This window comes from Pollicipes pollicipes, unplaced genomic scaffold, assembly GCF_011947565.3.
Source record: "Pollicipes pollicipes isolate AB1234 unplaced genomic scaffold, Ppol_2.1 Scaffold_3447;HRSCAF=4054_pilon_pilon_pilon, whole genome shotgun sequence".
In the NCBI taxonomy this organism is placed as follows: domain Eukaryota; kingdom Metazoa; phylum Arthropoda; class Thecostraca; order Pollicipedomorpha; family Pollicipedidae; genus Pollicipes; species Pollicipes pollicipes.
The window spans coordinates 18,243,554-18,256,570 of NW_023596297.1; the positions used below are offsets into that span (position 1 = coordinate 18,243,554).

General features: G+C 53.3%; 2 protein-coding genes across 2 annotated transcripts in view; both read left to right on the top strand.

Moving 5' to 3' along the window:
- The window catches only part of LOC119092010 (dynein heavy chain 7, axonemal), a 38,051-nt gene extending 36,216 nt beyond the window's left edge, over positions 1-1,835 (top strand). The window contains exons 40-41 of the mRNA XM_037214962.1: positions 31-257; positions 843-1,835. Coding sequence (XP_037070857.1) covers positions 31-257; positions 843-1,101 — 486 coding nt within the window. The 3' untranslated portion in view covers positions 1,102-1,835. The remainder of the gene's footprint in view (positions 1-30; positions 258-842) is intronic.
- Positions 1,836-9,873: 8,038 nt separating this feature from the next.
- Positions 9,874-12,726, top strand: LOC119092227 (uncharacterized). Its single transcript, XM_037215201.1, has 2 exons — positions 9,874-9,881; positions 11,421-12,726. The coding sequence occupies exons 1-2, from the start codon at positions 9,874-9,876 to the stop codon at positions 12,724-12,726; spliced, it is 1,314 nt and encodes a 437-aa protein (XP_037071096.1).
- The last annotated feature ends 291 nt before the right edge of the window (positions 12,727-13,017 follow it).

The window sequence follows — 13,017 nt, forward strand, 5'->3', positions numbered from 1 at the left end:
CTCTATAACCGCCGCCGCCGCTCGCCGCAGACCTGGTACGAGCACGGCAAGCCGCGCATCTTCTGGCTGTCGGGCTTCTACTTTACGCACGCCTTCCTGACGGGCGCCATGCAGAACTTCGCGCGCAAGTACGTGCTGCCGATCGACCGGCTGACGTTCGACTTCGTCTACCTGGCCGAGGAGCCGGCCGAGGTGCCGGCCGACGGCGTGCTCATCAACGGCCTCTTCCTCGACGGCGCCAGATGGGACCATGACAAGTGAGCAAGAGCCGCGCTCCGCGTGCTGGCGTTCGGGCCGCGGGCGGGCGGCGCGGCTGGCTGCGGGACGGGACGGGACGGGACGGGACGGGACATTTAAAACACGTTCTGTTGATACTGTTGTGCCGATGAATCAAGTTTCTCGGAATATTGTAAGGGGGTTAATGATGTTGGGCTGCAAGTGCTTTGCCTTTATTGTTCTGGCTTAATTGCTGGCAGTTACGACACATCCTGATATTCAACATTGCCATGCTATGACTGCCATTGATAAGCCTTGCCAGTGAAAGTGAGATGTTCTGAACCGGATATTTTTTAACTGGTCATAATGTTAACAAAACGCTTAACTAATGATTCGTCACCTAAAGACACATGGCAATCGAATTGATATATTTACCACTATGCCTGCATGTTCTTGATTCTTCTCTCCGTGCCGTGTCGTGTGCGTTAGCGTGTGTCCGGCGAGGCGGTGCCTGGCAGCTGACGGGGCGTCGGAGTGCCGCGCCTGGTGGGGCTGCCCGGCTCACCACTCGCCTCGGGTCGCCGCCACGTCGGGTCCGCCCTCCAACGCCACCGCCGCTGCCGCAGGGGCGTGCTGGCCGAGCAGCTCCCCAAGGTGCTGTACTACTCCTTGCCGACCATCTGGCTGAAGCCGGTGGAGAAGGATCAGTTGGAGGTGGGCTCGCGTTACCTGGCGCCGCTCTACAAGACGTCGGAGCGGCGCGGCACGCTCAGCACTACCGGGCACAGCACCAACTTTGTGCTGCCGTTCCTGCTACCGACGCTGCTGCCGCCCGAGCATTGGGTGAAGCGTGGCACGGCGCTGCTCTGTCAGCTGGATGACTGAGGCGCCGCCCGCGCTAGCCGCGCTCGCAGTTGACAGACGCCGGCTGGCCCGCCTCCCTCCCTGCCCGCGCCGACTCTTTTTGCTACAACGGGCGTGACCGACTATGACTAAATAGAGATGGCAGGTCAAAATGACTAAGCATCCGGGGAACAGTTGTGATGAATGCGTATAGATGGGTGATTCAAGTTGTTATTGTCGTCTAAAGCACAACGTCTGAAGTCTGCTGTTTATGTTGCATGCGGTTCGGCAACGCATATTCCGTGGTTGCTGATATGAACAGCGTAACAACGCATGGTGACCGAGTTCAAGTTCATGTAGCCCACTGAAACGAACGAAATGAAGGGTGACTGCGATATTTATATATAATGAAAGATCTCACCGAGCACTTTTGCTTCGTGCCTGAATCGAAGCGAGAAGAAAATTGTAAATGCATCCTGTATCAGAATTATTGTACTTGTCACATGATGTGCGGATGATCGCGATACCACCTGAGAAAGTTGGTACGTTTTCTGTTCCCTAAGCTCTTCCCGGGCGTTGCAACAGACATCTAGTGGGTAGTCCATGCCCACATAGGGCTGTATCCGCCCGTCGTTAGTCGTGGACGACGACATCGCTGCGCCAGTCAGACACGACTGACCACACCCCGCTTATTAGAGCCGTGGCCTCCTGTGTCTGTCATACTGTCCGTCAAACCGTCTCGTCCGCTGTCGCACGGCCCGCAAGGGAAATACAGAGCGAGCTGCGCCGCACGCATGTCGTCAGAGATGATTTGGAAGTCAAGCCGGCTGCGGGGTAGGCATCGTCGATCCACACGGCCATATGTGAGCCTTCCAGGTGTCATGCCCCTCCCGGCGGCTGCCTGTCCCCGCCTGGCGTCTGCTCAGGTGCAGGCTGGACAGGCGGCAGCGGGGGAGCGGCCCGACCGCGTCACTTCTCAAGGCTGGAGGCAGGGCAGGCGACTGCGCCAACAGAGGCTGACGTGGCGGCCGTTACACCGCTGACGTCATACCACTGGCGGCTGGGGCGGGGACGGCGCTAACAGAGGCTGACGTGGCGGCCGTTACACCGCTGACGTCATACCACTGGCGGCTGGGGCGGGGACGGCGCTAACAGAGGCTGACGTGGCGGCCGTTACACCGCTGACGTCATACCACTGGCGGCTGGGGCGGGGACGGCGCTAACAGAGGCTGACGTGGCGGCCGTTACACCGCTGACGTCATACCACTGGCGGCTGGGGCGGGGACGCGCCAACAGAGGCTGACGTGGTGGCCGTTACACCGCTGACGCCCGCCGACTGGTCACTCCGACGTTATACCACTGGCGGCTGGGGCGGGGGCGGCTCCAACGGAGGCTGACGTGGCGGCCGTTACACCGCTGACTGGCCGACTGGCCACGCTGACGTCATACCACTGGCGACTGGGGCGGGGACGGCGCTAACGGAGGCTGACGTGGCGGCCGTTACACCGCTGACTGGCCGACTGGCCACGCTGACGTCATACCACTGGCGGCTGGGGCGGGGACGGCGCTAACGGAGGCTGAAGTGGCGGCCGTTACACCGCTGACGCCTGCCGACTGACCACGCTGACGTCATGCCACCGGCGGCTGGGGCGGGCAACTGCATCATTGCAGCAAGGACCCTTGACGAGGGTGTTCAGAATGTGGTCAGTAGATCAGTGAGACCCAAGTTAGCTGAACGTTTTCAGTAATTCACATGTGTGGGAACGGCGTGTGATCATTGTAAAAGAAGTTAGGTCTAACTCCGTCACGATATTTGATCTTCTTACGCATCAAGTTAATACAATTCTGTTAAAAACAAAATGGGCCACAGCCCTCGCCGGGCGTAGCCCATGCGGCAATTACCACCGGACTAACGGGACTATGGAATGGCACCGAAACAATGAGATCGCCCGATGGCGTCTACCCTCTTGGGTGATATGACTCTTTGTCGGCGAATTACTGGATGCGGTCAGCCGACGGGTATGTATTGATACAAACATGAGACAGCGTTTTTATTTTAATATGCATTTTCATGGGCAGAGGAATCAAGCACAGAGAGTAGAACACCGTGTATGAAAACGTCGTCTCAGCGATAACTGGGCTGGGATGGCCGAGCGAACTGGGTAGACCTGTAGGCTAGAACTGACTGGGTAAATGACACAGATTTTGGTAATGTTGCTGCATGCGTGTGCGTATGTGTAAGACGTTTATAAAATTGTGGTTGCATGCTTCCAAAAAATACTACACAATGCTGCTGCCGACGCTTCTTTCGTGACAATTAGGTCTATTTCCGCTACCAGTGATACATTTACCTATTCAGTTGGGTGGGGGCCTCAGCCCCATCCCCCTCCACTTTGGGAATAAAGTTGGCCAAATCTGGAAAGAGGCCTCGCTGGGGGCATATTTTGGGAGTAGATTGGTAACTTTCATTGTCCCCCCCCCCCCCCCAACTGTCCTTTAACCGTGCCGCTGTCCACTTTTTGCAAATTATAAACGCAAAAGGGTAAGCTTGGGTATAAGCATTTGCAATATGTTGCTGCATTTTCACCTCGATGTGCGCCCGCCGGCTGCCCGCATTCAGAAATGCATCGTTGGGGGTCATGTCAAACACGCAGCAAATAAGGATTATTTCGCAGCTTAGGGTCGTTCAATTGCTCTGAGGTTTACTTTTAAACAAGCGCAGTCTGATTCCTTGCGCACGAGTGTATATTTTCTCGTAAATTGCTGCCGCATTTTCGTCCCGTCTTTCGTCCCGTAGGGGTGTGGTTTCCTTTTCAGCTAGGAGGCTTCAATGTCCCAACTTTAAAGACACAGTTTTCTTTGGCATGGCCCCTGATCGCTCATTTCAATGCGGACGGTGACCGAGAGTGTGGTGGCGATAACGCGAGTCATTTAGAAATGCATGTGATCGTGCGGCTCGTAGTGCTGCCTGCGGGCTGAAGTACCGCCCGTCGGTAGGACAGTGTCCCATCTAGGAGTTGAAGTGGTGCCGCCGGTCGGTAGGATAGTGCGTCACCTATGGGCTGTAATGCTGCAGGTCGGTAGGATAAAGTGCCACCTATGGCTGTAGCGCTGCCAGTCGGTAGGATAGTGCGCCACCTACGGGCTGAGGTACTGTCGGTCGGAAAGGTAGTGTGCCGAGTATGGTTTAACTTACGCCGAAGGCTCGACACAGACACAGACACAGACATCAGGATAGACTACTGATTGAGAAAGGAAAATATAGGCATCACTTTGTTAAGTCGTAAAACCGGACGCGTCTGAGACGGTCCTTATAGTGATTAAGTGTATGACTGTAGAGCAGAACACAAAAAAAATGCAGCCTAACCATTGAAATGCAATTGATCACAGACTAGTGTTCAAATGCAATCCATCACAGACTAGTGCTCAAATACAACCCATCACAGACTAGTGTCAAAATGCAGCTCATCACAGACAAGTGTTCAAACACTGCTGTCCGTGTAGCACTTCAGGCGATTCAGGTTATCTTTTCGGTTAGTGTCGTTCCATTGCACGCTGAGGAGGAGACATCATGAGTGAAAGACCATTCTCTGATTTGTTCAGTAGCACCGACGGAACCGACGGAAAATGATAGCAATAGCTGGAACATCCAAATCTCTATTTTAATGAATTTGATATTAAATGCCGAAAAATAAATTGGCCGAGACAATGAACACAGGTGGAAATTCTGTTCTACAGATCAAGGAAAAATAGACACCCGCACCAGAACTGTGTATTTTCTCTTAAATTGCTGCCGTATTTTCGTCCCGTCTTTCTTTCGTCCCGCAGGGGTGTTGTTTCCTTTTCAGCTAGGAGGCTTCAATCTCCCGACTTCAAAGACACAGTTTTCTTTGGCATGGCCTCTGGTCGCTCATTACAATGCGGACGGTGATCGTGGGTAGGCAGATCGCGGACGTCGATCTGCCTACCCATGCCATTCAATGCAAACTTAGGTTAGAACACACGGCATCTGTAGAACAGAGATGGCGAGGACGATGAGCTTTGAGTAAATGGACCCAATATGTTTTATCAAAGCGCATTAGAAAGAGCACAACTACAAGCAAAATAGGCAGGCAAAAGGCAGACGCAAGCAAAAAAAAAAAAAACGATCGGCGCTGTATTGGCCAAGTGTAAAGTAATTCATTAAGCCAGGGTGACAACGAGAGCTTAAGTGCGGTGATGCGATCTGGGTATTTCCCTACTGGATTTACCACGTGACATACTGACCACAAATAACTGCAGCTGTCACGTTTCACAAGCAAATCAGTTTTTGGTGTTTTCGTGATAGCACGTGAGGCGTTGATAACCGATCTTCAGTCATACAGTAAGTACTTTTGAGGCACAGCGCGCATCCGCTAAGCCTACATGCATACTGATACACCGAGGTTACGCGACTTAGACTTAGCTTCCCTAAATTGCTCGCTGCACATTGCACATCCCTGGCGCTCACGCCATGTGCAAGAAGCCAACCCCTCGGGGTAAAGCGGTCATTATACACTATACAGTCGCCAGCGAACAGGACCGGGTCCAAAAAGCCAAAGCTCTTGCTCCTGACCGTCACTGCTTTTAGCGATCTATCTGCTCCCGTTCCCGAGCCACGCGAGAATGCGTTCAAACAGGAGGCAGATGTCACATCCTTACGATAAACATTTGAAAGCGATCTGTTTTATCTCACGGAGCCCTCCCACGAGTTGTATGTAACTCATTGCGCTGGGATGCGTGCAGCCGTTATGAACTTCCCCCCCCCCCACCCCCACCCCCCACCCCCCTCCAACCCCACCCCTCACCCGACCCACACACACAAACCACGCGCACGTTTCGCCCGTTATCGGCGCGCATGGCAAAGCAATTACTGACTTAACAACCACGTGTACAAAAATAAATGAGCTTGAGGGATAAAGCGCCCGGTAGATATTTGATGACGCCAACCCAGCATTGGGCGAAGCGTCAATGTCCAGCGGCGATGTATTGCCATTGGCTGCCCATTATTGTCGTCGACCTTGGGCTCATTTCACTCTTTGCGTCACGCCGCGGCCGCTGCTTTGCGCGCTAACCCCCCCCCCCCCCCCTCCCCTCACCCCGATCGCTGGAATTGAGTTTCGTCAGCCACCATCGCGCAGAGCCTCAGGCTCGTGCAAACCTCTGTATTGATGCAAGGTGTCTTATACGACCCCATGATCACCACCGAGCATGTCGTGTCGTCAGTTCGTCTATTAGCAGTACAAACTGAGGGCGCCGTGCCACCTGTGTGTTCCGGCCACCAGTGAAGAAACCGATGCTTACTAACCATCAATCTACGCGTCCGTGTACATAACATGTAAGTTTAGCACCGGCGCTACTCTCATTAGTGGCCAAACGGTGAAGACCTGGCGGCCGCCCGTCCATCGACGGAGGCCAGTTGGTCGGAGGGCGGCCGCCTGTCCATCGACGGAGGCCAGTTGGTCGGAGGGTGGCCGCCTGTCCATCGACGGAGGCCAGTTGGTCGGAGGGTGGCCGCCTGTTCATCGACGGAGGCCAGTTGGTCGGAGGGTGGCCGCCTGTCCATCGACGGAGGCCAGTTGGTCGGAGGGTGGCCGCCTGTCCATCGACGGAGGCCAGTTGGTCGGAGGGTGGCCGCCTGTTCATCGACGGAGGCCAGTTGGTCGGAGGGTGGCCGCCTGTCCATCGACGGAGGCCAGTTGGTCGGAGGGTGGCCGCCTGCCCATCGACGGAGGCCAGTTGGTTGGAGGGTGGCCGCCTGTCCATCGTCGGAGGCCAATTGGTCGGAGAGCGGTCACCTGGTGACCGCGCCAGCTTTGAGGCACCTCGTCAGACCGTGATCAGCTGCGGCCAGGCCGTGCGGTTTGCGCATAGTCATGTAAGTTACGTTCAGGGGCAGCCGGTTGGGCACATCCTCATTTAAGAGATCCTGTTCCGTGCCGCGAAGCCGGGTCATACGCGCACGTGTGACCTTCACACCTGCGAGGGCAAATAGCTGTCATGGGGAGCACCGCGGGCTCATCACGCGCTCGGGTTGGGGTCAGATGAACCCCTGACAGGTTTTTTAGTATAACTTTGGAGTGGCCCGCGCCCAACTTTGTATGGCTGTTGACGGTTTAATAGCCGATCATTTGGAAAAGAAAGTTGGATGCACCTTGGAGCGTTGCTGGCCAGTGGCAAGCCGAAATCAGGTCATGGCTCTCATCTAAGCTAATTCCTCGGGATTGTTCAATATGGTACGACAACAGAGTTTAACTTAGACGAAGTCGTACACCTTTTAGGGGCTTTGTTTTTTGACAATGGGGTAGCTGAATTTAGAACAGCTATGAAGGTCAGGTCCTGGTCAAAACCAAACCTCTTTTTCTCTGAAGAACCCGCTTCTGAAGGCGGGTTCTAAAACTGCAACGACAACTTCGCAGTTTTCAACAGCTGCTATTTGGCACCCGTTTTGAATTTCTTGTTCACAGTGACGTTAACAGACATGCTATCGAGTTGTAATAGGGGTCGGATAAAGTCAGATTTTACCTTTAATGACCAGGATCAGCTATTTGTCTTTAGGAATATGTCGCTTAGCGTGATGCTTGATGCTTATTCAAATTCAAAAATCAAAATAATATTGTATATCTTTGTTCGTCATGAGCTCCTATCAAATAGGGTAACTGACCTGAAGTGAACACCAGTGAGATTTTGGATAGCAGAGGTAACTTAGTCAAAAGTGATTGCTGAAGAAAGTCTGAGGACGCTGATCTTAAGTCTGACCTTGTCAGATCTCATTTGACCCGAAGGTCATGACCTAAGTATTCCAAAATTTTGATACGAGTAAGCTCACCTATTTAGATGGTTGGCAGTATTTATTCATCATATTGCTGGCTGCCCGGCCATGTGTATAGTTGCATAATTGTTTATAATTTATATATGTATATTTGTTCATGACTGAGTGAGATGGTGTACCACTCTGTGAAGCTGGTGCTTCTAGCTCTCTCGATTTTTTTCAGGCTTCAGAAGGTTAAAATGACTCCTACCCGAGCGCGTCGCATTCAGCTGTCCACCCAGGCGCGTGTTAACGTAAATGGGAACCGCAAAGTTACGGTGTGAAGTGTCCCAAAACGTAGCTCTGAGCCGAAAAACCTGCCCCCGGGCCTGAACCGCGACCTCATGGGCTTGAGTCCGATTCTGGATGCATGCTTGTGGTAGTATGTCATTCTTATGTTGAGCTTGATTAACAACACTTCAAATATCACCTCAGTGAATTATTTTGAATAAACCGGAGGTCGAATTGATCAGATTTCAACGGAGAAAAACTTCCAAGTTGAACGGAAAAAGTTCCTCGGGCGGCCCAGGATTCGGCTTCATGCTTTTGCCCTGTTGTTGCTTATCACAATCTCATTCAGTTTTCAGCGAAACAAAGTGCAGTTTTCAACAAGCTATAGTATACAGGCTTTCAGACATTGGCATAAAAGCTGGCCTACCATGTGTGATTTCCTTGCAGCCTTGCAATGTGATGGAAGTGTAGACTTACTTATTTTAAGAACATTCAAGAACCAGTAGTGACGCACGAGACGGACTTTGACATCAACTTTCACGGCACTCGAGACAAAACGCGAGGTTTTCCTAAAAATGAAGCAATACGTGTGTAAACCGGGTCGTAGACCTCGACGAACCGACGTTGTAGTCACCTGGATCGACACATTCTAACGGGGAAGAGTAACGGCGATTGCATTAGCCAAATGATGGATTAATTATTTGAGTTGGTCGCTCGCGTGTAAGCAAAGACATCTGCTCGTTGCTGGAAAATCTTACTGAATGTCAGATATCGCCAACCGTACCCGATAAATACGGTCTACCAGGCGCACGGTGTAAAGACGTGAACTGTGCACGAATCACTGGCGTACAACCTCAACACTTTCTGACCGGTTGGCGAGTCAGTATTCCATCAGGAAGCATCGAGCATTGCCTGCTTTTGATGCCGGTATCGAATGTTACGCCCCGTTAAACACTGCAAACGTCAAACCACTGCACGTGTACACGATAATAATAATGCAGTTTATTTCACCGCACGAGGTTGGTGCATATCTTGGCGCTTACAGGAGCTAACAGCACGCACGCAAGCAAAGAGGAAGACAGTTATCGCCCGCATCAATAATATTATCCGCAGTCTTCTTTACGACGCCATCTTTAAACTTTGACTTTTGTAGCAAAGCATCATAAAACCAAACAAGTGTTTTAGATGTGCAGCAATGCCTAATTAAAAACAAAACGGGACCTTAAAAGCGATTTTCGTGTGGTACTTAGACCAAAACGCCATCAGCTCAGAAAAGTTACCAGATGAACGTTTTCCTGATAATCGTCCACGCTACGCTCCAGTGCGGACCGCGCGAATTACGAATGCTGGCGCGCCCGTGGCGCGGCGGTGAAGAGACTAAGACCTCCTTTCTCGCTCCTGCTAAGCGCTTGCTGTGCATGGTCATTAGTCAGCGGTGCAGAGAAACCTGAACAGGGTGACGCGTTCCGCCATCAGATGTGACACTTGCTGCGACATTCCGCGACGGATCCTGGGGGGCGGACGAGCCTCCATGTAATAGGTGATTACGTCAACCGTTCGCAGCGGTGGAGGTGATCATAAGCGGCCTGATATGGTGTCAAGTCAACTGAATGTCTTCTTTGTTAACGTGGGGCCACACGTGGCGGAGAGCTCCATGGGAAGGGACACCGGAACCGCCTTGCAGACTGTCACGCGTTGGCGACTGTGTGAACGCACCCCTGACGCCGTTTGGGCTGCGGGCAGGTTTGCTCGGCATGACCGGGTCTGCTGCCTGCACCGAGGACGGTGTCAGTGACCTTACAGGGGAGCCCGTGTTCCTTCGTTGGGTCAAATCTTGCAAACCTTTGTCCGACATCCGTGATTTCTGTAGGACATTCCATCTGTTATCCCATGCATAAACCTTTCCAATGACCCTTGGAAGCTATCCAACTTCAAGCCAATTTGCATGGCTCCAGCCACTGCCAATATTTTAGGGCGCGCTGTCCACTAACTGATCTGCAATTGCCTCTCCCAGAACCACCTACTTTCCATATCTCAGCCCGGATCCCGTCCTGACCACTCGATGGCGATCAAGACGATATATGTCCGACCAAAATCTCCCCGCCAACGACCAGCAGAGGTGTCCCGGCTTTTCCTCCCGGATTTGAATAAAGCTTTTGTGTGAGCGACCACGTTGGACTTTTGACCGAATTGGGGCTTCGCGGAATGGTTATTATTTGTCTTTTCTCTATACGTAACTTTGCAACTGCACCCTGAATGTTGACCTAACTGGCACTATGGGAAAATATATGAGCCGCTTCCATAACAGCGTCGGAATATTCCAGGTTTCGACAGCGATGTAACAATACTTCTGTATGGAATAAATAGCGAAGCCATTCCACAAACTGAATGGCGAATGGTACCGTGGTTCATTTCTGCGCTGGTCAGTGTCTTGGCACGCTGGCTCATTTTTGCGCTGGTCAGTGTCTTGGCACTCTGGTTCATTTCTGTGCTGGTCAACGTCTTGGCACCCTGGTTCATTTCTGCGCTGGTTAGTGCCTTAGCACTCTTAGAAGTCCACCACTGTACTTTCATGTATGGCTTGTGTTCGCAGAGGAATCTACCTGCTTCAGATCTCAGCAATAATTATGTATGCAGCGAACGCTATATTTGGCTGCCAAAGGTTTGACCACGGGTCAGATCTGCATTTTCTAGGGAATCTGGGCTGACTGAGCGTGGAGAACCCTGGTTTGTGAGTACCACACCTACCCCGTGCTTGACACACAAAGTGTGGCATCTCGTCGAGTGGGCATGTGTCGGAGGCCCATGGCCGATGTGCAAGATCGGACGGCAGCCTGTCGGTGGTCAGGTCCCGCCAGGGGACGGGTTGGAGATGGTTTGCCAGCCGGGTACTGTAGCAGTGCAGTCCGCTGCCTCACGATTTGACATGGTACCCCCATTCCTCTCATTGGGCGCCACTTGTGGTGTCATTTGTGCTTTGATCTGTTGTAAGATACGACCCAGCTTGTTCGCATACGACCCAGCTCCGCTGATACCTTTTATATTCATGGGCAACTGTGAAAGGGCACGCGTACATCTCCGGATACGTCATGTGATAGCCACTGGCCTCTTGTTTTGTCTTAAAAGACAAAGACAACAGGCGAGGCCGCCATGGCCACGACCAGAGTACGTCTGGTCCCAATGCACGTCCGAGGCTGAGTTCAGTGTCGGCAAACCCGCTTCGTCCGCTTCCGTCGCTGCCAAATGCTCAGTGTACCCGTGGACCGCGGCCGTCCACCTACAGTGCCTGCACTGTTGACAGGGTACGCATCAACGTTTGGGCGAAGCCGGAACCGAAGTCGACCGTCACGTCTGGCAGCCGGATCAGCCTGGCCGGCGTGGCCGTCATTCAGGACCGGAGCGCCCACCGGCTGCAAAAGGCTGTCTGGACCCTCATCTTGACCATCGCCGTCGCCTTTCTCGGTGTCGGCATATTCACCAGCTTCTCACACTTCAGAAACCCCCGGATCGCCAGAGCGTGGTCCGAGTCCCGCCCAGCCACACTCGAGTTTCCCTCTTTCACCGTCTGCCACATGTACGGCGTGAAGAAGAGCGTTGTGCTCAATATGACGCGGCCCAACACCACGTTCGAAGACTGGAGAATGCGAGGGCTGGAACTATTGCGCTGGGAGGAGTTTAACTTGGACCAGCTGATCAACGACGCCTCCTACAGCTGGGAGGAGATGGTGTCAGGGTGCCGGCTGGCGCATCACCGCTGTGCCGACGTTGGTACCATCTCGCCCGTGGTGACTGATCGCTACGGCCTGTGTCACACATTCACGCCGGCCATCAGTGTGCCGCACACGTTCCTGGAGCCGCATCTGATCCTTCACCTTGCCGAGTCGGACCCGACGTTGATGTCGAGCGAGCACCAGGGCTGGATGGTGGCGCTGCACTCGCGTAATCTGCGCTTCAGCCTCACGGCTGCCTACCTGGGTCTGACTACCGTACTGGAGCTGACGCGGGGCTCCCACACGGATGTCGTGCTGCGGAAAGAGCGAAACACCCGGCTCAATATTCCAGAAGCACCTTGCTCTGGCATCGATACACCACAGGACCAAGTTGTGCTCTGCCACGAACGATGCCTGAACCAGCTCTCTCTGTCGGGGCGCAATGCCAGCGCACCAACGTGCCGCCTGCCCTGGATGGCCGAAACTCTCAACGCAACTGCGTGCACCTCACACGAGGAGTTCATGGCCAGCACGCTGGGCGCCCGCCGACTTTTTAACAGCTCGGTGTCCGAATACAGCATGCTGCAGGCACTGGACAGGTGCCGCCAGTGCCCCACCAGCTGCCAGACCGACGCCTATGTGCACGACAACCCTACCCGCGTGGTGCTCGACATCTCACCCTACAAGGTCCGCTACATGAAGCACTTTGAGGACGGCATACACACCCTGATCACCATGCGCATGCGTCACGGCGAACAGCACATCCAGGAGGTGTTTGACTACACGCTGTCGACGCTCGTGTCCGACATTGGAGGCTACGCGGGTCTTCTGGTCGGCGGCTCGCTGCTGACGCTGGTGGAGATTCTCGAGTACGCCATCCTCCGGAAGTGCCGCTAGACCAGCAGAACCGATGTCCATCAGCTGTAATGGTGTACGAGAGGGATCCAACGGCGACGATGGCAGGGTTGCAGCATCCATCGGCGGCGATGGCAGCAGAGAAAAGTTTCCTGATGGCGATGTTAAACGGAGGAGAAACACCGGTGAAGATGAAAGACGGAAAAAGCATGTCCTCGAATATTTATGTCGATGACAGCCGTTGCAGGTAGATAACCATATTATTTTTTGTTATCCTTTATCTTATTATCATCTTTGAGCAATTCAGCACGGAACTCTATGAATGATTTGTAA